The sequence below is a fragment of the Pagrus pagrus genome (assembly GCF_965226575.1).
Source record: "Pagrus pagrus genome assembly, chromosome: 12".
In the NCBI taxonomy this organism is placed as follows: domain Eukaryota; kingdom Metazoa; phylum Chordata; class Actinopteri; order Spariformes; family Sparidae; genus Pagrus; species Pagrus pagrus.
The window spans coordinates 6,269,645-6,290,016 of NC_140196.1; the positions used below are offsets into that span (position 1 = coordinate 6,269,645).

At 40.5% G+C, this 20,372-nt stretch overlaps 3 protein-coding genes across 5 annotated transcripts in view; 1 reads left to right on the forward strand and 2 right to left on the reverse strand.

Annotated features, from left to right (window-relative positions):
- Window positions 1-1,994: 1,994 nt before the first annotated feature.
- On the reverse strand, window positions 1,995-3,003 carry LOC311266691 (monocyte chemotactic protein 1B-like). Its single transcript, XM_084369191.1, has 3 exons — window positions 2,868-3,003; window positions 2,627-2,735; window positions 1,995-2,414 (listed from the first exon to the last, which is right to left on the reverse strand). The coding sequence occupies exons 1-3, from the start codon at window positions 2,932-2,934 to the stop codon at window positions 2,294-2,296; spliced, it is 297 nt and encodes a 98-aa protein (XP_084225317.1). The 5' UTR covers window positions 2,935-3,003; the 3' UTR covers window positions 1,995-2,293.
- A 2,051-nt stretch (window positions 3,004-5,054) lies between these two features.
- LOC311265912 (uncharacterized protein) lies at window positions 5,055-11,700 on the forward strand. Of its 3 annotated transcripts, none has more exons than XM_084368032.1 (6): window positions 5,055-5,160; window positions 5,506-5,609; window positions 10,670-10,797; window positions 10,933-11,041; window positions 11,170-11,244; window positions 11,372-11,700. In XM_084368032.1, the coding sequence occupies exons 2-6, from the start codon at window positions 5,587-5,589 to the stop codon at window positions 11,433-11,435; spliced, it is 399 nt and encodes a 132-aa protein (XP_084224158.1). In that variant the 5' UTR covers window positions 5,055-5,160; window positions 5,506-5,586; the 3' UTR covers window positions 11,436-11,700. The 3 variants fall into 3 exon arrangements, with proteins under 3 accessions (XP_084224158.1, XP_084224156.1, XP_084224157.1); XM_084368030.1 differs by lacking the exon at window positions 5,055-5,160 and adding an exon at window positions 5,227-5,301 and having other exon boundaries at window positions 5,506-5,604; window positions 10,631-10,797; XM_084368031.1 differs by lacking the exon at window positions 5,055-5,160 and adding an exon at window positions 5,227-5,301 and having other exon boundaries at window positions 5,506-5,604.
- Window positions 11,701-11,799: 99 nt separating this feature from the next.
- Window positions 11,800-20,372, reverse strand: part of LOC311265911 (uncharacterized protein) — a 30,454-nt gene continuing 21,881 nt past the window's right edge. Inside the window, exons 2-4 of the mRNA XM_084368029.1 lie at window positions 14,608-14,733; window positions 14,381-14,498; window positions 11,800-13,491 (exon numbers count right to left, since the gene is read on the reverse strand). Of these exons, the coding sequence (XP_084224155.1) occupies window positions 13,119-13,491; window positions 14,381-14,498; window positions 14,608-14,728 (612 nt within the window). The 5' untranslated portion in view covers window positions 14,729-14,733 and the 3' untranslated portion in view covers window positions 11,800-13,118. The remainder of the gene's footprint in view (window positions 13,492-14,380; window positions 14,499-14,607; window positions 14,734-20,372) is intronic.

The following is a 20,372-nucleotide window of genomic DNA, read 5'->3' on the forward strand; positions in this document are numbered from 1 at the left end:
ATCGCATTCACGCTTATAGTTACACTTTTTTTCATCACAGCCTAAGTTGTAATTCACTTTTGCATTCATGCGTACACCAGCTCAGTCACACAACCGGCAACAATGGTGGGCCACCAGCATAGGGGCGGGGAAAACCCATTGCACTGCGGTTCAAGCGAACGTTGCAACGACCTCAAACACTCTCCACTCTCAGCCCCTCAAACCTCCTCCAGCTGTCGCGCTCTGAGACCAAGCTGTACTTTCTCTTTCCACCCACGCCTAGTAAACAACAGTTTGTTTCATAACCTTTTTTTTTTTTTAATCACACATCATGTATTAGCTCCACCAAATGATGGAAACACACTAACTGAAAGCCTCCAAGGCTTTCCCCCCCCTGGCCAGCATGAAGCCCACCATGTCACACCTTCACAGAGAAGGGAGATGGAACATGGCGGCCACTAGAAAAGGGGGAATTAGTGAACTCTGTGAGTCAACGGTGGTCTGGAGAGCAAGCTTATATTGTAGACTTATGATATAAGTCAATTTGTGTTGGTGTTTGCATTTCATTTAGTGGTTTTATGTCTCATGAGAATGCCATTTAAAGGTTGTTTGTGGTTAGAGAGCAGCTCTGACTGAATTTGACCTAATAACTGTTATATAAAGAGTTTAAATATGTTTTTGAATCTTCAATTTTTCCTAGATATTTATCCAGCATCATTTAATATACCATATACATCACTGTTATATACTGGCTTAGACAAAGTAACTAAGTGGGTCCTCAGAGTTACTGCAGGGGGGCCGCAAACTAACCTAACCAGACACCAATCATAACAGCTAACTATAATTGAAACATATTGGCCAGTTATCTGTATCATTACTGCAAGTGTACAGATACTCTTGTTTGCTGCATTGGACCGTTTAGTAATTTACAGAGACAGACTCTGAAATGCTCACAAACCACGGGAGCAATTGCAGGGGGTGAGGCTAACGTGGCTAACATTATCCATGCTACAAGTCCTGCGGACATTACATTATTGTAGGCCTGTGCAGTTTAATATGCAACAATGTCTTTTACTATATATATATATGTATATATATATATATATATATACATATAGTAGGATGTCCCTGCTTGTTCTCTCTACCAGCTAAGGGGTCCTTGGACTGAAACATGTTTAAGTTTCCTGGTTTAACCTATATTTAGTATTTAACAGTTACGGTGTAAAATGGGATTACAGTGTTTACAAAGATACTTTCTGACTTGAAATTATCAGATGCAGAGCAACTTACTTCACATGTATCTATTTCAAGGATAACTTCAAGAATATTGCTCTGGGCAGTGGTGGAATACAACATTTATATAGTAAAGAAGTACTGTACTTGAAAACAAATGTTAGGTAAGCTATACTTGAGTTTATCCATTTCCTGCTTCACTAGATTTTGGGGAAAATGTTGCCCTTTTCATTCCACTGCCTTTATTTGACAGCGACTTTATGAATACACATTTTATGTAGAAATCATATGATGGACTTTTTAAAATAAACTTCCCAATAGTATCTAAAATAGTTAAAAGTAGCCCCACATCAATAACAGTAAACTATAAGATGTAATAGGAGACATTATTCTATTTTTAGATATTTTAAGTGCATATTGCTGATAATACTCACATACTTTTGGTAATATTCTCTCCAACTTTTACTTTAGTGAAGGCTCTGAATTCTTCCTCCACCACTGGCTTTGTGCTCACCTTCTTATAATCCTCCTAAAAAATTTTGGACGCTCTTCAAATAAAAAAAATCTCTTCCATCTTTCACTCTACTAAGAATAGACTCAGTTTTGTTACCATGGTGAATATCTGTGTTTCGCAGTCTTTTATGTGGACATGAAACACATAAAGAGATGAGATAAGAAGAGGGTACTTCTACATGCTGAGACACAGACTGTAGTTTCTCTCCGCACACGGACTCCGGCAGTATTCTGCTCTGCAACTCATAATCATTCAAACTTAGCCGTAATATGTGATTATTTTTTTTATTAATATCACCAAATATCATTGTGACATGAAAGCAACATATTATTAAAATCTCGACATTCATACAAAATAGCAAATAGCAAATTATATTTCATATAATGAAAAAATATACATAAAAAATGTGATAGATATCATGTAACTTCACTAGAACGAGGTAAGACATTTGCAGAAAATGTGTATAATACAAAAAAAAAACATTCAAAGTCTGTGGAGCTCAGAGAAAGTGAGCACTTAATTTGAGTATCCATAGTGCTGTCTTTTTGCATGCAGATGGATACTGTCTCAGCGACGGTGTAAGATACGCTGGAGATGCCACTTCTTTCCGTCCAGGAAGGCCATGCTGGTCTTTGTCCACAAATTGTTGGGGTCAGCGCAGATTCTCTTGTCTTTCAGCGTGGTAAATCTGTTGAAAAACATCGACAGATTCAGTAACATGTTGTGACAGTTTTGAAGGGAAGATGATTAATCAAAACTCAAAAAAGATCATGGTATCATAGTCTGCACTTACTGAAGTGTTACTATCAAAAGATCTATCTATTAAAACGTCATCAGAAACAAGAAGAGACACAAGAGAGAGACAAAAAAAAGAGACAATGAACAGATTGAATGACTTACACCACTGCGTGTATCGGGCATTGTGGTCGACGTTGTTCGTAGTAATCCTTCAGACTGTCACGGTGGATTTGAGTATTTGAGACGGCTCGACAACAACTGCCTATCCCACCTTTGAACAAAGACACAAGGGTCCGTTACTATCATCATTTTCTCCACAATCCAACATGCAATAATCCATACTATAGGTAAAGTATTACATAAATGACCAAACCACACACACATAAAAAAAATGACCTCTTACCATAAGATGAGACTGTTGACACCATGATGGCTACAAGGAGGAGGGAGACAAAGGCGAGACTCGTCATTGTGTGTCTGTGGCTCAAACAGATATGTGTTAGTCTGCACTGCAACACCTTTATAGCCCCGCCACATCAGTAGGCACATTCATTTAGGCCACCTGCAGAGCAATGCTGCACCCACAGATACGCACACGGCTGGAAACATAGTACATATTTCCTTCCTACATAGTTCAGCAGTGCAGTCCGGGCCCCTCCACTCACTCATCAGCGGTGGTCTGAGGGTGTCAGAACATGTTCCACTGCAGGCGGATGTGGTCTTTGCATGTAGTATGATAGTTTTTACAATTGAAATTATGGAAAATACCCGTAATAGCCGTACGTGTGATACCAGGGTGTCAAACATGTGACCTTGATCATCATAGTCAGTAAAATATTGTTATCAGTCAGTGAAACATTATTTCAAAACGGCACTTTTCTACCAGTTTTCCAGGCAGCTCTTATTATTTGGATGACTAAAGAGCCAGGTTCTTCATTTGTTAGGTTTCATACAAATAAAAAGAGATAACTGACTGATGACAGACTCAACAGAACCTGGAAACCTTGTGAATCTCAAAAGAAGATGCACATACGCTGCAAAGTTCACGGTTCATTCCTGCACTATGTGTATTCTCACTTTCTAAAACAGTAGCTTTCTACTGTTAGGGTTTTTGAGGTGAGTTGAGGCGCACGTATTACTGCAACCACAGTGCATGCAGGGGGAAAGGAGATACCCTTCTATCGTTCTCAGGCAAAGGTTACACAGACAACGAGATGCATACATACACCAAAACATGTTGCTCTGCTACACTACGAGGCACATGGTTTGTTCTCACGTGTTCTTTCATGCAAGAGGGGAAGCATGGCAGCACAGACGCTTGTTTTGAAAGTTTTGACTTGTCCCCAGTTGTTCGTTCATGGCTGCCTTCAGTTGTTCAAGTAGGCTAATTGAGAGATACAGTAACGGTTAAATACTGTAAGAGTTGTCTTGATACTTGTGTGCTCATGTGGTCTACAGTTATGGCTAAGCAACTAGGTCACACAAATCCCCATCCCCAAAGTAACGCCCCCTTCGGTTTTCCTTCATGGGACATTATATCAGAAAAACTTTACAATAATTTTCCATGTCAATGAAGTGGCAGTTGATCATAAAACTGCTGAACAGTCACCAAAACCCATAATTTAAACCTTGTAAAGACAGTCCTGCAGCTCACAAAACTGATGAACTCTCCTTTTTAAATAACTGCAGTCGTCAATACACCAGATTTATTGTGATTTTCATCTTTTTACTACCTTTTCTGTGCCAAGTTGGCGGCCGTGTTAAGCGAGACAATGTAGTTTGCTGTAACTGAGCGGTTTAACACAAAGCTAGATGGTATTTTACTTTATTTATGACAAACTGTGACTTTCTGGACTTGATAATTAGATTAGATTAGATTAGATAGACTTTATTTATCCCACAACGGGGAAATTCACTTGTTACAACAGCTCAAGATGCAACAAGAACAGGAAAAAGAGTCAGACAAATACGCATGAAGTTAAATAAATAAATAAAAAAAAAGATATTTACAAAAAAGTGAGTGGAAAGTGATTGGTCATGTAGTGTCTGATGGCTCCTTCTTAGACAGTGGGTGTAAGAGTCTGCGGCTGAAAGAGCCACTCAAAGCTTCCACAGTCTGGTGCAGGGGGTGAGACTGGAATATAATGTATGTATGTAACGTATTGTTTAAACTGACAAACATCATACGTGTAGTTCACGGCACAATTCAAGCGGGTTCAAAAAAATATTTGTCTCTCTCCATTCACTAATATAAAGTTTTCCGAAATAAGGTCCCATGAGGTCCCCACCTGAAGGAGTCTCTCCATAGCTCTCAGGTATTGGAAAGATACAGTAACAGTTAAATAAGAGACGTATGGGGCTTTGTCCTCCCTGCAGCGGTCCAGGATTCAGGTCTGACCTGTGGACATTCGCTGCAATCACCTCGAACTGACCAATCAGGAGGCCCAACCTGTTTCCACCTACTTAACCACACACACAGTACACACACACACAAACATAAGAACCATTAAATTAACCAATTAACTCCATATTTATCAGTAAACTAATGTCTGTAACTATTAATATTACATTGAATGGGTGCAGTTGTCCTCAAAGTCCGACAGAGGGCGCTGCCACGTTCAAGGACGTCCGTCAGCAGCGAGGAAGGAAGCATTCAAGATGGCCGCAAGCCAGCTAGCTGGCTAGCTAAAAGAAAGGTAAAAGTTGATATTTTATTTGACATTTGACGTCAGAATTAACCAGGACCAACTTTATTTTGTGTCAGGATACTGTGGCTCATCGTGTGTTTTCTAAACCAAAACCAAATGTATCGTGTTGTATTGATAAATGATTATCTGGTGAGTATTAGTTCAATGCTAATGTTAGCTAGCTAGGTGGTAAAGTTTTACTTCCAGAGCAACGTTGTAATTTCATCATAGCCATATTTTATAGTAGTTCCTGCTGCTTTAATTTTGTTATTAAACCTAATGTTCAGCCTAGCCTACATTAAAAATAGACAAAGGCTGTACTGACTGTATATTCTGCCTTGATATGTACTCCAGGTTGTTGTTGTGGTCAGACTGTGAGAGCCTGGGAGATGTTGACCACCACTACATGATGGAGGACCACACGGACACAACACCATGGAGTCTTCACTTGATGTCAGGCAAGTTTTAAGGGAATTAAATTACCCTGAATTATCTACACTTAGGCTGTGAAATATGTTAAAGCACAACAGGATTTAAACTACCTGGTTTCTTCTAGTTTGGAGCTCTGAAGACTTTGACTAAAGGGAGCGCTTTGTGTAATTGTAATGCCTCAATGTTTTTATTTTATTGAAGAAAATGTATAGTGAGGCTATGAGGGGTTATTTCAGTTGAGGTACTTTCCTGTGACTGTCACAAGAGACATAGGGATACTATTTTTTTCCAGTACCAGCTGTGTTTTTTTGTGCTCCCACATAGTACCACAGTCTCCAGAAATAAATTAATAGATGTTGTTGTTGTAAACATACAGTACACAAGCCTTGTTTTATTTTTATTTTCGTAGAAATCTGAAATTTTATGTCCCCAAGGTTGTGTCAATGTTTCCCTGCATTATTGATGATGGCATTGAATATTGACATTTTTCAAGGTATTATATCAAGTTAGAAATTCCTGTATCCTGACAACACTACCACACCGACATGTGTTCATTGTTTCCTGACAAGTACGTCTAGTGGCCGTGAGAGTTGTTGAGTCTTGTCTGCCATGAACAAACTGAAAGTATGTGGCTCCATCGCCACAAAATCTACGAGAACATTGTCATCTCCTGACCATCAGAGCAATAATTTCCTTTTCTTAAAAAGGCTACAATTCATAATTTTCTAAATCATATGTATCAGCTGACAATGTGAAAACAATTTGACAATGTGAAAGAAGGTGTTTGTTGTGAAAAAACCTTAAAAACAGCAAACAGAGAAAGTTAGTGACCATTTGGTGAAAGCTTTAGTGGAGCATTAAGCGGCTAAAGAGCCTGATACTTCCTTCAGGAGTCTGTGAAGAGACTCCAACTGAATGTTAATGTTGTTCTGTAACTGCTGGATGTGGAAATAAACAAAAGTTTGAAGGCACTTACACAAGAACAGAAAAGACTCATAGGTGATGACAAACATTGTGTCATTTAATTTTGAGTAGTTGCTGACTTCTTTTTGTACATAAGTTTGTGTATTTGTATTTTTACAAAGTAGTTTGTTTGTTTTACTCACATTTGTTTCCTTAATAAGTAGTACGTCACCAGTTTGTACTTTGACAGCACAGAGGGGCTCACTTTCACTTTTGTGAATGAGTCTCTATTTCTAATTCAAATGAGACAAAGGGATAGAAATGACTAATATAGTATAATATTAATATCTTAGGTGGATTATCAGTCAAGAGAGCTACTTCTGCGGCAAAATAAGATGAACACAAAACTAAAATGAGGAATTCAACTCTGCTGCAGCCACCATGTCTTTGAAGAAGTTATCTTACACTCGATAAAGACTGATGGAGCTGCTCTGTTGAGTTTGAAATAACAACGTGAGTGGTATTTTTAATGGATCCATTATGTTTAGTTGACTCTATCCTGTCCCTCTGCGACGACAGTTTGTTATTATGACTTACTGATATATGCTTCAGTTGTGCCGCAGAGTGCTGAGGTCTGCAGGCCGATGATTCACTTTAAGATTGTTCTACCGAGTGTTGTACTATATTGTTTTATCATTTGGCAGTCGGCTGAAGCCCATAAAGATAATGACATGAGAGAAGTCGTGACCCGGCACAGCAAGCTGCCAGTATTGTTGAATCTGATCTTTACACATTGACAGACATTACAGTACTAATCTGACTTAATCTGTTAGATTAAAAGCCTTGAGGCAAAATAACAATTTGTGAATGAGGTCCCTAAAAAAGGAGAACTTTCTTTTTCATTCACCACGCAGTGGTGTGCATACCCTGTTGTGCAATTTTATCATCATTTTAGTGAAGCTAATCACACTGTTCATGCTTCCTTCCTCATTTTGAGGATCACTTCTGCTTCTCACTGACAAGGAATTTTAATCAAGAACACCAAATCCGGTAAATGCCCGATATCAGCTGACACTGCCAACAGTCTACTGTATGAAGCTGTATGTTTTGAGATGCATCAGTGCAAATGTTTTCTATATATGCAACTTTATAGGCACCCATCTCGTATACTTGCTCAACTGCAAACTTGTAAAGTTTTGGGGCTGCATCTTGCAAAAGTTTTGACACTGGCGCTAAACCAATCTGTCCACAGACAGACGGACATATAAACTCCTGACAAAATACTCAAAATGGCACACGCAGACTCAAAAACTGAAACGTTACCAGCCCGAAACTGTCACGGCTGATTAAAAGAATCAACTTTTGTAAGTGCAACTTTTGAAATGGTGAGAAATAAACGGAGACTACACAGGTGAGGAAGGTGAAGAACTGCAGAGGAGAGGTCAAAGTCAATATTCTGAAGCCTTCTTGTTTGTAGATCGTTGATAAGGATTGTTGATTGATGGCAATAAGATTTCCTCACCAGGTGCTGAGATTTATGGATGAAGACTACTTTTCAGCAGACTAAACGATATCTAAACATAACTAACCTGCTCGCCTTTATTCTAACTTGCTCAAAATCTAAATTATTAGTCCCTTTGGACTAAACCATGCAGTGAGTCATCAGCAGATCTTACCCTTTGACATGGCAGACAAGCCCTTCCACCCCTGCAACTCCTTCTGCATGGTTTTTCTCATGAATATTATTTTGGCATCAGCAGAGCATATTGAGAAAAGTCTGAGATCACAAGTTCTGCTTTTTGGAAGGCCTGTTTTTTGATGTATTGCAATAAGACTTGAGGGTGGGAAATGAGCTAATTCAATCCACAGGTTCTCAGCCTTTGGCTGTCATTTATCACTGTGCATTAACTTCAGAAAATATGTTTTATATCATTCATTGAAAACACAGAAATGATCAGGAGTGGTTCTGCTAACCCTGGCTAGTTAACTATACACTGTTTGGCTACATACCATTGAGGTGAATACTGTGCCAGAAACTTGTAGGTCCAATAATGCAATTCCTACTGGTCATGAAAAGAGATCTACAACAGTCAGAGATGACTTACTGATGCTTTAAGAAAATTAGTTTAAATAAAATAAAATTAATATATTAATATGAAACATTCAAAATGGATGAATGATTATTTAAAGCAAGTTAAAGCCTGACAGAGCAAATTCATTTGCTTTTTGAATCACCTCATGTCCTGTGGGACTAACTAGATAACTTTTTTTTAAAGCTAAAGTAAGTAAGTTAAAGTAAACTGATGTTAAGAAAAAAACAACCTCCCCATGCAGTTTGTATTAAATCAGATACTCAGTATATCAAGACATACATTTCTACTTGCAAAGTAATTTTCGATTTCTTATATTTTCTGAATAGTCTGAATCATAAAGGTCCCCTCAAACAAGTTGAGACTTGTAACTGCAGTGAAGGAGCATGCAAGGCCATATGACCAAATTTGGGTGGAGGATGCTTGGAAATTTGCGGTGGAAACCCTCAGAGTCTCTTTCCTTCCCCTTTTCTTGGCCCTGCAGTGACCGTTGAGAGCCAGCACCAGAGAAAGAGGAGGGATGAAGGAGAAAGATGACACATTGGGTAGAGTGACCGGCACATGATGCTGCTATTGCATTATTGCTGAAATCAGCAGGATTTATACCAAAATGCCAGTCTACCACAGAGCTAACGCTTGTGGTGGCTGTGGCTAAGGATGTGGAGCAGTTGTCCAGTAATCAGAGGGTCAGTGTTTCGATCCCTGGCTCCGGCTGCTAGGGTGGGGCCGATGGACGATGGCATCTTCAATCGCCTATGGCCGCCAGTCATTGACTTCTGAGCCCTTACATCGTAACACTGTGATTTAAAAGGCCCCCCACCAGAGAGCAGAAAACAGTAGTGTGTCCCCGAGCTGTTGTTTGTTGCTGCTCAATGCGCTAAAGTTATGTCTCCATGTCCTATTTATTATCTTCTTAATAAACCAGCTCAGTTTGGCAAACCCAAAACAGTTACATTGTTGGCAGCTGTGTTTCTTTCCTGCGGGCTGTTGTTAGTGTGTTTCTCTCAATCATACTATTATTATTTGCATTTCTTAGCATAGCTTCCTCAGTATAGCTAGCCAGCTAACTTTGTTTCACTCTCTTGAGGCTGAACACAACTTAATTACATACATATGGTGCGGGGACAAAGACACTTTTAAACCCAGCAAGAGGGTGTATGTTTGGGGTGACCGGAGACAGTTTTCTCTGCTGGGTTCTGTGTGTCAGAGCAGCATTGGGACACAGCAGTGACTACAGTGGTGTGCTGATGAGCAACTACTTCGCTATCTAAAATTCAGAAACACTCAAGCAATGCGATGTTTCACTGAGGATATCGTCAAATGCCAACTCTGTAGACTTCGCTGAACCCTACCGGCTGCATGTCGTGTGTCCTTCAGCAAGATACTGAACCCAAATCGCAGCCAATGGCTGTTCCATTGATGTGGGAGTGGATAATGTTGATCGCTAAGTTGAGCTTAGTTTGTTAAGTTAAACAGCTGGTGCTCTATTTTCCAGTCAGATGCCATTAAAACCCTTGCAGAAGAACAAGATGATGTGATCAAACTAGTGCCAGTCGTACCTCAGACGTTGTATTGATCTGAGTCCACACAAATCTGAGGTTTCTCTTCAGTTGAGCAGAAGCTTCAATGGATGTTTGTCTCATGCCTCATGTACTTAATGATTTATTTATATTTTTAAGAATTTAAGAATAGTAAACATAGAATAAATCTGCTGAAAATCTTTTATATTATTTGTCGATTTTTGTCGATTTGTCGGATTTATTAGTTTGCTGTTTGTGAATTAGTGTATTTAACTGTTCGTCACTTGTTACTAACTGATAAAGTCATTGAAAAAGTTCTAAAAGTGAATCCCTATGATGCAACCTCTGCAAATGTCTTAGTCAGCTAAGTCAATGTAATGATGAAATCACAAAAAAAGGAAATGGAAGATTTACAGTCTCGCCCAACTGCGTCCTTCACCCCACCTCGATACACTCACACACTCGTTAGAAAGCCCGGAGACGATTCATCCGGTCGGTTTTTCTCGGTTCCTCTTTTATTTGTATAAAATCAAGAGGTCTGGTCAGAAGAGATCATTCGTCTCCATCTGCCAGATCAAACTATCATCTTCTGCAAAGACCCTCTGGAACATCTCACGCAGTAACCATGCAGCTGTGCATCAGAAGACTGGCATGCCTGGCTCTCCTCGTCGGGGTTCTCGCAATGGCCGCAACGGCTACTGGTAAGATCCCGCAGCATAGGAACTTATAGCTTGCCACGCACATTTGAAAGGTTAATTCTGTTTATTTAGATTTGATGTAAGAAACGAAAAAGATCTATGCTTATAACAGCCAATTCTTGTTTCCCTGCAAAACAGATATTAAGGTCGCCAGTTGCTGCACTGAGGTCAGCATCGTGAACGTCACGGCTCCCATCTTGGGCTACAGGATCCAGAGGAGGAACCTCCCATGTGTCCGCGCTGTCATGTAAGAATCACCTCCTTGTTTTGTTAAACACACAGCAATTGTCCAAAATTTTGTACAGTTGAAAAAATAGGTTCTTGATGAAAATTTTGTTTGAGTTTGTGACTGATCTTTTCTGTTTTTCCACACAGTTTTGAGACCACAGAGGGAGAGATCTGCAGCCACTGGAGACAGGACTGGGTGTTTGAAAAGATCAAGGAGCTAGAGTGAGTAGGCCTTTGTCATATCACTTGGTCTCTAGTATTGACAGTTTGACGCATGATGTATCACAGATTCTCTGGGAGAGCACAAACTGTTTTTCTAACGGTCATGTCTTCTTTGTGTGTTTTACAGGCAGGCCCGCAAAGCAAAGAAGAGCTCTACTGCTGCTCCCTCCACTCAAACCTCACGCTCTTAGAAAGCACTCCTCACCACCATGAAGATCTATAGCTGACTGTCTTGTAGTAATTTAAACTATTTAAAATGCTTTAAAGTGCTTTCAAATGTAAATCTGTGATATTTATTATTTATTGGCAGCGATATTTATTTCTCTTTCTATTTTGCTGATAACTTCCTGTCTGTGTTAAGTTAAAATAAGGCTTAATGGAGATAAAGGACACAGAAAGTGTCCTTCATGTCTGTTGTTTGCTTGAAACAAAATAAATGTTCTTGTCCTCTATGCACATGTGTTGTTGTTGTTATTGGAAATCAAAGGTAGCTGTGCTTATCAAGTGTCCATCAGGACCACATGATGTAGCTGACAGAGGCCCAGTTTTTACAGATCGATTCTGCCATCTAGTGGGGCCGTGAAATCACTTCAGGACAGTTTGGGTGAGAGGAGCATGTCACCCTGTGTGACTGGAGCACGAAACCCCTTGTGGTGCTAATATGAAATAGAACGAGAGACTGCCTCCCTGTCAACCCTGTCATGCATTTGCATGAGCTGAGGGGAGCAGGACAGCTCATTGAAAAGTTTTCAGACACCTTCCAGCAGATGTGTTGACAGCATCCTTGTCTAAGTATACGTCACGCCACTAAAACATACACCATGCAGAGCCACAGTCTACTCAGTTTGCACACACTGTGGACCCTGTGCATTTTAATAATGTTAACATGTAGTTTTGGAGAAGAAATTCAAACTCAGAATTTTAATCTTTACAATATTAATGAGGTAATAATACAAACTCAAGAAATATTTTTTTTTTTCCCAGAAATGAATAAACAAGCTGTTCTCAGAGGAAAGGTGGCAGGGTCCGCCACATATAAACAAAGTAACTGTATGAAACTGTGTTGTCCTTTAAGGTCAGTTTGTTTATTCAGTCATGAAACAAATTTGTCTATTTAGTTTGTTTAGGCATAAACAACAATTCAATGAAGATTTTCTCTTCTGATTAAAATTTCTTCCCAAAACTACCAACGAGTATCCCACGATGAGGAACAGGGTCAAGAGCAGAAACACAGGTTATTCCACTTTATTTAACTCAAGCAAAAATGTATCCATGTGCAACATGGATTATTATTGTTACATGTTAGATGAAAATATGTGATGAGTTAGTATGGTTCAAGGACAAATCACTTTTTATTCACTGTTAAAAATGTATTTTAACTGTAAGTTGCTGTGGCTACATCGACTATCACATGACTCTTAAATAAGACAGTGTTGTAGTTTGATATAAAAAACTTGGACAACAATATTGGAGTTTGTAAGCCATTTATTGGTTTATGAGAAATGCTATTGGCACATATAAGCACATAAACTTGATTAAACGGAAGATTATTACCAGTGAATAAAACATCATAGACTGAATATGTTCGCATAAACATTTGCTAAGTGGCTAAGCACATAATCTACATCAATTTTCTCAAAGCTGTTCCTCTAAAGTTCCCCCTAAGTCATGATTAAATGGAGTATCAGGGCCAAAACTGCATATTTTTAAGCAAGTCAAAGTAATTAGCATTTTCTTGCCTTCTCAGAGATAATATCCCCAACATGACTGGATTATAGTAGGTTCAATTTCTCTCAAACATTTGCTCAAATTAGCATTTTTTTTCAGAAATGATTTAGTTTTAAATCTCTGAGGCCGCAGCCTGTTTTTTTTCACTAATAGAAACTCTCGGTGCTGTTTGGGAAGGTCTCTGTGGTGGTGAAGAAAGATCCACTTCCATCACTGAACGGTGGGTTCACGGTTTTCTTCATCTGAGCTTCACCTGCTGCAGGGCCGGCCTTGGACATTTTCTTCAGTTTTGAACTACAAAGACGAGAGATGTTTTTTTTACTCACAATGCCCCCAAAACAAACTACAAACCTGTTCACACACAGAGCTTGGCCTGATTTTAAGCTCCACGTTGAAACCGAAACTGGTTGGTATTTAAAAAAGTGAGTGGGAGTCTCGTACCTGAGTAAGTCCAGGATATTTCTCACCCACTCATCCTTGCGAGTCGCACATATCTGAGTCTTCGCGACCGTGTAGAAACTGCAGTAGTAAGACAAGTTATCATTATCATCACACACACACACAGAGAATATTATATTGTAGGTCAGCGAATGATGTGTAGCAGTACAACCCTGATTACAATAATGTGGGATGCTGCGTAAATACAATAAAATGTGATAATTAGGTTATCTTTTTTGACTTATTGGTCAACAGTACAAAGACTATATATTTAATGTTTTACGTCATCAGCTACACATGTCAATCAAGTTGGGAAAGGGGCAACACAAGACTGGGAAAGTTGTGAAATAATAAAAAAACACCTGTTTCAAATATTCCACAGGTAAACAGATCCACTAGGTGATAGTATCATGATTGGGTACACGTGATTCATTTGTGAAACACGTGATTGTATAAAGGATAATACTACATGGGCTCCTGAACACTTGTAAAAGTGATTGAATTCTCATTTTTTATTTTTATTTTTCGTTACACCAGTAGAAACATTGTAAAAAGTTAGTCTGGAGCCCTGCGTTTGATACCAAGCCCTATTGCGTAATCGGATATTGCCAATCTTAAACACGAGACAGCTTGCATACAAATAATTTATTAACATAATTCATGGAGATGTGGAGAAGACCAATCAGCTGCCTGTTTAGAGTCATGAAAATCAGAAAGTCCTGACAGCAAAGTGTCGTGGTGGACCGGATCGAACGGCTTGTTTTTAATTATGGCAAGAAATTCAGCAGCAACAAACATGTTTTCCACTAAACAATGCAGTGACTTTTGAATTTTGGAATAAATTAAATTAATGAAATCACTTCTTGAACCATTCATGAACCCTCTCATAAAGGTTTTACGTGCTCTGACAGTGATTCAGATATCATAGTGTGATCGGGGCTGGCAGGGTTGAAGTCGGAGAGAGTCTTACATGATCGCGTCGATGCGGCAGTGTTCTCTGCTGGATTGTTCTCTGTAGCCTTTGATGCGCTGGAAGGGTATTGGCTTCCTATTGTATGTCGTACAACAGGCTCTGCCATAGCTGGAACCTGCCGTGTGCTCACACAAACACACAAAATGAATTAACTCATCCTCATGTAGTATCTAATGTATAATAATGTTCTTAACGAGCAGTCAGATGTGATGAAATACACTTACGGGCAGTTGAAGCTGGACTGAGCAGAGCCAGTATGAAGCAGAGGAGAACGGCCACACTCATCACTCTGATGGGAGTCATGTTGACAGCGCGACGATCCAGCGGCGAACTTTCTTTATACATCACCTCTGCACATATATATACCTTTGGTTCAACTCGTGTTTTTTGTAACCTGTGGCTCGTAAATTGAGGACAGGAAGCCCAATATTGCATCATGGCAGCCAGTAGTTGCAGACGTTTGCACTTTGAAATTAACCCTCCTCTGTGCCAACACCTACAGTACATATCTTTATGTGGGTTTGTTTGAGTGTCACTGTGGAACTGATGCATCAGGTTCATATTGTCTCCTTGGACTCTCATCTATATTTATGCTCTCTGGGTTAATAATCATGCTGTGAAGCTCTTCGTATACAGCCCAGCCGATTCTAATCATCACACATTCTTCGCTTCGCTTAGATTTCTCCAAAGCTTCACTAAATTGCTTCATATTTAGCTCTCAGTGCATATGCATGCATAATTACAATTACATTGAATTTGTTACACTAAACATTGCCCTCATAGGTTTTCCAGTGTTGACAGAGGTGACTGTAATATCCATTGTCATAATTTGACATTATAGCTTAAAGCTGGGGTCGGGGTGTTTTACATAATCAGCAATCTTGAGATTGTTTTGTGGTGAGAACTGATGGAGTCTGAGAGGCTTGTCAAAACCCCCCCACCTCGTTAGTATGACCTATTTAAAGTCTGCAGAAAGCTGACAACTCCGAATCTAGCTCAGCTGACCTAGATAGGCGCAACATCTTCAAGTTGTAAACGCACGATAGCGTAGTGAACATCTAAAAAAAATACGTGTACGAGCTGTAAATGACTCAAAATCGGCACCTTGTGCGCCGTTAAATACAGCGAAAGCAACGTTCATGAATGAATTCATGGCTGCTGTACGGTCGCCATGGGGTTTCTGTTACACTGCATACAGTGTGTGATTGCATCTTGCCAGGCAACACGCAAAACTAAACTGATTTTTCTCGCAAGCTGTTCAGAGTGACTGATTCCTGAAGGAGACGTCTATTTTTGTTGCCCTTTCTACAAGCAAATCAAGCGTGCGAAGGTCGGTAACAGAGTAGGGCCGCTATAGCTGACGGGGGAGTCGGCGTGTGTTGCTCAAGGGCACTTCAGGAACGCAGATGAACGCTGTCAGAGCATGGAGGCCGTGCTGCCAGTGGAGTGAGTCTCCACCACATGAGCTGTAGCTGTGATTAATTGTCGTGTACACTGTAAGTCAGTAATTAGTTGAATTGTCATCTCCAGCGCCCTCAGACATAAACTGAAATGACTCAACCTCGTAGTAACTTTTCTCCCTTCAACTGAATGCAATGTTTGAGTACACAGTCGCCCATTAGAAGTAATTAGACAGCAAATATTTGAGCTGAATTGACAATTTACTCCTACTATTGTGTCTATAATGAGTAGACTGTACGTCTTTCTGTGAGAATAGCTCATAATGAAACACACCCTGGTGCCTTTAATACGTTCTTGTGCTGTTAGGATACTTGTCTCAAGTCTATTAAGCTCAGTAGTTTCTCTTCTGTATTGTTTGTGTCTGTTATCTCCTTGTCTGGTCGAGGAAGCCTGAATTAGTTTTGACTGTCTTGAGCTTTGTCATTTCGTGGGAGCTTCAAAGATCATGACTCATTATGCTCTCGTGATGACTTGCCCAACTTACGCCCTCCTTGAAACCTCCTCAGTCCTCCCACTGCGCAGTCAGGCCCACTCACATCTTAATTTAGCACATCACACAAACTCATGCCACGTTTGATGATGTCCAAGAGCAGTTTTTGCTGCCTTCGCCCATTGGGGGGCAGTGTTGCTATGGGCCGCTGATGGATGTCAAGCACAGACATGATAAATGGATGTGAAGTGAGTGTCCCACACAACCCGATTGTCCGTTATGACAACAAAAGGGGGTTGCTTGTCATATGTGAAAAGCAAATCAGCCTTTTTCTTCCCTCTGTAGAGTAAGATGGTTTTAGCACTGATGTAGTAACAATAACTATAACAGTACAAAAGGGATACTTTGGGAGAAACCTAAACATCCTCCCCCAGAGGGAAATCTATTCAAGATAAATCACATCATAAACACAGCGTGTGATAAAGTTTTCACATGTTCAGTAGTCAGTTTATCTCCTGGCTTCTAATTCATCCTCGTTTTATGTGTTTGTGTGGCCAGACTGCTGATAAAGGGAAAGGTAACAGGATAAACTGGACAACTGTCCGTTTGACAGCCTAATCCCTGCTAATCCTCCATAAAACACAGACTCTTATCATCAGTCTGTCTTCCTCAGTGAAACACACACAAACACACTCTCCTGTGAGACTACAGCGCTACTTCAAATGGTTATTCTTACTTTTTATTTCCTGTGTGTTTGTTTTTATCGCACAGTAAATCATTCTAGAGCTGAAACGATCAGTCAATTAATCGTTTTGATAATCTGTAATCGTTTAAGTAATCTTTTCATGTAAGGGTTCACCGATATATCAGCAGAGGTGGGGAAAGTACACACATTAGTAGTACAGATACAAGACTCCGGTAAAAGTAGGAGTACTTATTCAACTTCTTTACTCAAGTTAAAAAAAGAAACTGCAGGCTCTGAAATTAAAGTAAGTATTAAAGTAAAAAGTGCTGAGGGACATTTCTACCGGCCACTTCTGTGCAAAGTTAACTGGACCTCACATCATATTAATAAAATTCAAAGAGGGAATGTCTTGCTGCTCAGGATCTGTCTGTAGGCTACGTTATATGCACTGATCGGTTGAAATCAGTCTTGTGATGTTTGGAAATTACCCATAATTTCCCTCAGATGCATTAAAACTAAAGCAATGAGCCTGTTGTTAGGAGTAGAAAAGTACAGATGGTTGTGTTTAAATGTAGGGAGGAAGGGTAAAAAGTTGTAGTACAGATACCTAAGAAATGAGTATTTGTACTTTGTTACTCCTCGCTTCTCTATATCGGCCAAAATCCACCATGTGAAAGAAGATAGAGCTCTTTTAAAGACGATGTAATAATGGGCTGAAGAAGACTTGCTGCTTTTTTTGTTTAATGTCACTGTTAAATAAATAATTCTTGGACTGTTGGTCCAAACAAGCAATTTGAAAATGTCATCTCAGAAAATAATTGGCAGATTAATGGTGAAAATAGTCATTAGTTTCATCCCTGAATCATTAATTCCAAAAAATGTCCGACAATAATGAATACCTAAAAAATACATTTTCACAAGTTACCAAAGAGGCAGATCGGGTTGATTATGCGGAGATATTTAGTCGACAATGCTTTGAAAAAAAGAGAAAAGCATCAAATCCTCAGCTCTGAGAAGCCAGACAATGACTTAGCAAGTGATGTTTTTTTTTCTTTTTTGGCCACTTTGGGCAGTCTAACAAGCTGTAAACACAACACTGACAAATTATCACCTTATCAACTGGATTGGGTAATGCGTTAGCAAACACTGGCCTATTACACATCTAGCAGACACGAAGCCTCATTAGCATTCCTCCTAAAACGCTCCCCAGAGCTGAGGGGAAACAGAATCGGTGATGATTCTCTGTTGGTTCGCCACTACGAGCGACTCCTTTCACATCACTGTCATTTGACCTATTGTTAATATAAACATTTGTGCGAATCCCTTATTAAAAAAGTCATAGTTTAATGTTCTGTTTAGTGATTAATCAGCTAATTGTCTAAGCATTACTTCACGAGAAACTCCTTACAGCCTCTCCGGCTTTGTCTCTGATCTTTACTGAAGCTGCTGCTTCATGATCAAAGACAAACATGCATTTTGATCACACTTCCTTATTATGCTGTTATTTTGCCGATTGCAACGTTTTGGCCAGTGCGTTTGCTCGAGGGTGAGTGTGAAGCAGACTTTTCCTCCTCCTGGGCCCCCCTCTCCTCCCTCTTTTTGGACTCATACTGGTGGACGGAGGGCAAGAAAAAAGAGGGAAGGGGAGGGGAGAGGAGGGTGAGGGTATAGAGAGGGGGTCACCATTGAGATGTCCACCCACACAAGACCCCCTCTGGTCACCTGCGTGGGTTTGGGCCAAAAGAAAGGCGAGGATGCGCGCACAAACACACACACACACATAACCGCACACACACAAAGAACAAAAAACGACAGCTTTCTAACCCCAAATGTCAAATGTGGCAAAGGAGCTCGGAGTAAAAGTGGTTCAAATTAGCAAGAAACTTCCTCAAAACTACAGGAAAGGGTCATTGTCAGTATCCTTAAAAGCTCTGCACAACAGAGGAGAGTTTAGGCAGCGAGGGAGGCAGCAGAGAGAGGAAAAAGCTCTCAGAGCACTTGGCTGTGGCGTGATCTTCAAAAAAAAAAAAGAAAAAGCCTAGTTTATCATAATTAGCATTGTTCCAGACTGTCAAACCCGTGAGGCATGGAAAACAATGCTCTCTTCAATATTTTATTGGGGAGTTATGCTAAATTACTTGATGTATAATTATGTGAGCCGGGCAGATTCTGTCCTCACCGTCTCCTCCTACATCCCATCTGCCCTGTGTGTCCAGAGTGTGGGTGACTGAAGTAGCTGCGGGGGGGATGAGGAATTATTGTGGAAAAATTATAAGAAAACTTGTGATGTAACAGTCTGAGTTGCACTTCTGCCGTTCAGGCCGACACCGTAACATCCACGGCCTCGGAGAGAAACGAGCGGTAGAAGAAGAAAAGAGGGGAAAATATAGAATTAAAGGACCTCTGTGACATTAGGAAGCGCCCCGAGGCATTTCAGTCTGGCAGAGCTTAGTCCTGGCTACAGAGACTCCCGAGGATACAGTGAGCCAGAGGAGGTGTGGAGAACAGAGGGGAAGAGCGCCGGAGTGGTAGAAAAGAGGAGTATTTTTAGGGTGGTCTGTTATCTGCAGAGACGAGGGCGTGTGGTATCACAGCCGGGTCACATCGCTGAGGGGGGAAACAGCACGGGCTCTCCGCCGAGACGGCAGATAAGGAGGAACAGAACAATGAGAGTTCTCTCTGTCTCTCAGACACACAACCGAGCGAGTCCACGAGAAAGACACACTAACCACATCCACAGGAAGACGTGCTGCAGCTTCACTCTCACACATCCTCTCACAGATACTCAGGGACCCGCAGACATGTTGATAGATCAAATCAGGACGGAGCCTCCACAGGTGACCTGAGAGAAACTTACTGCACTTTTGACTGACAGAAAACGTTATCGTCGGATCTCTTTAATCAGCTGTTTATCTCTGTTCCCCGTCCCTCGCCGTCTCTTTCTATCTCTCCTCTATTGTCGCCCTCTGACGATGTAAATGCCAGCAGAACAGATGGATGGAGAGAACATCTCATCACTCTGACACCGTGTTTATGCAATCGCACACAAACACGCCACACAAACACACACACATATACGCTCTGAAAGCAAGATGCTGATGGAGATTTCCTCAATCATCAAAGTGAGCACATGATGCACAAACACACAAGGACACGGACACACACACACACACTTTTGGTGTTTTGGTGTTTTTGATGAAACCTTCTGTTCGCTTCTTCCTTTGTTTATACTGAACGCATAAACACACGAACATCCACACACAGGCACACATGAGTTGTAGTAATTCGTCAGACTAGCAGCTGTTACGAAGAGAACCGGGTACTAACGAAAACGCCTTGGACATGCTAATGACGCTTTGTCGACCCGTGGAGCTAAACGAAACACACTCACACTCACGCGGTACAGATTTAGA

Bases quoted from the DNA above. Each gene is read 5' to 3' on its own strand.
- LOC311266691 (XM_084369191.1), bottom strand. From the start codon at position 2,934: ATGACGAGTCTCGCCTTTGTCTCCCTCCTCCTTGTAGCCATCATGGTG. The intron at 2,736-2,867 runs GTAAGAGGTCAT...CTTTGTTCAAAG, and splicing joins GTCAACAGTCTCATCTTATG to GTGGGATAGGCAGTTGTTGT. The intron at 2,415-2,626 runs GTAAGTCATTCA...GTTTTTCAACAG, and splicing joins TGCCCGATACACGCAGTGGT to ATTTACCACGCTGAAAGACA.
- LOC311265912 (XM_084368030.1), top strand. The intron at 5,605-10,630 runs GTCAGGCAAGTT...TATAAAATCAAG, and splicing joins CCATGGAGTCTTCACTTGAT to AGGTCTGGTCAGAAGAGATC. The intron at 10,798-10,932 runs GTAAGATCCCGC...CCTGCAAAACAG, and splicing joins AATGGCCGCAACGGCTACTG to ATATTAAGGTCGCCAGTTGC.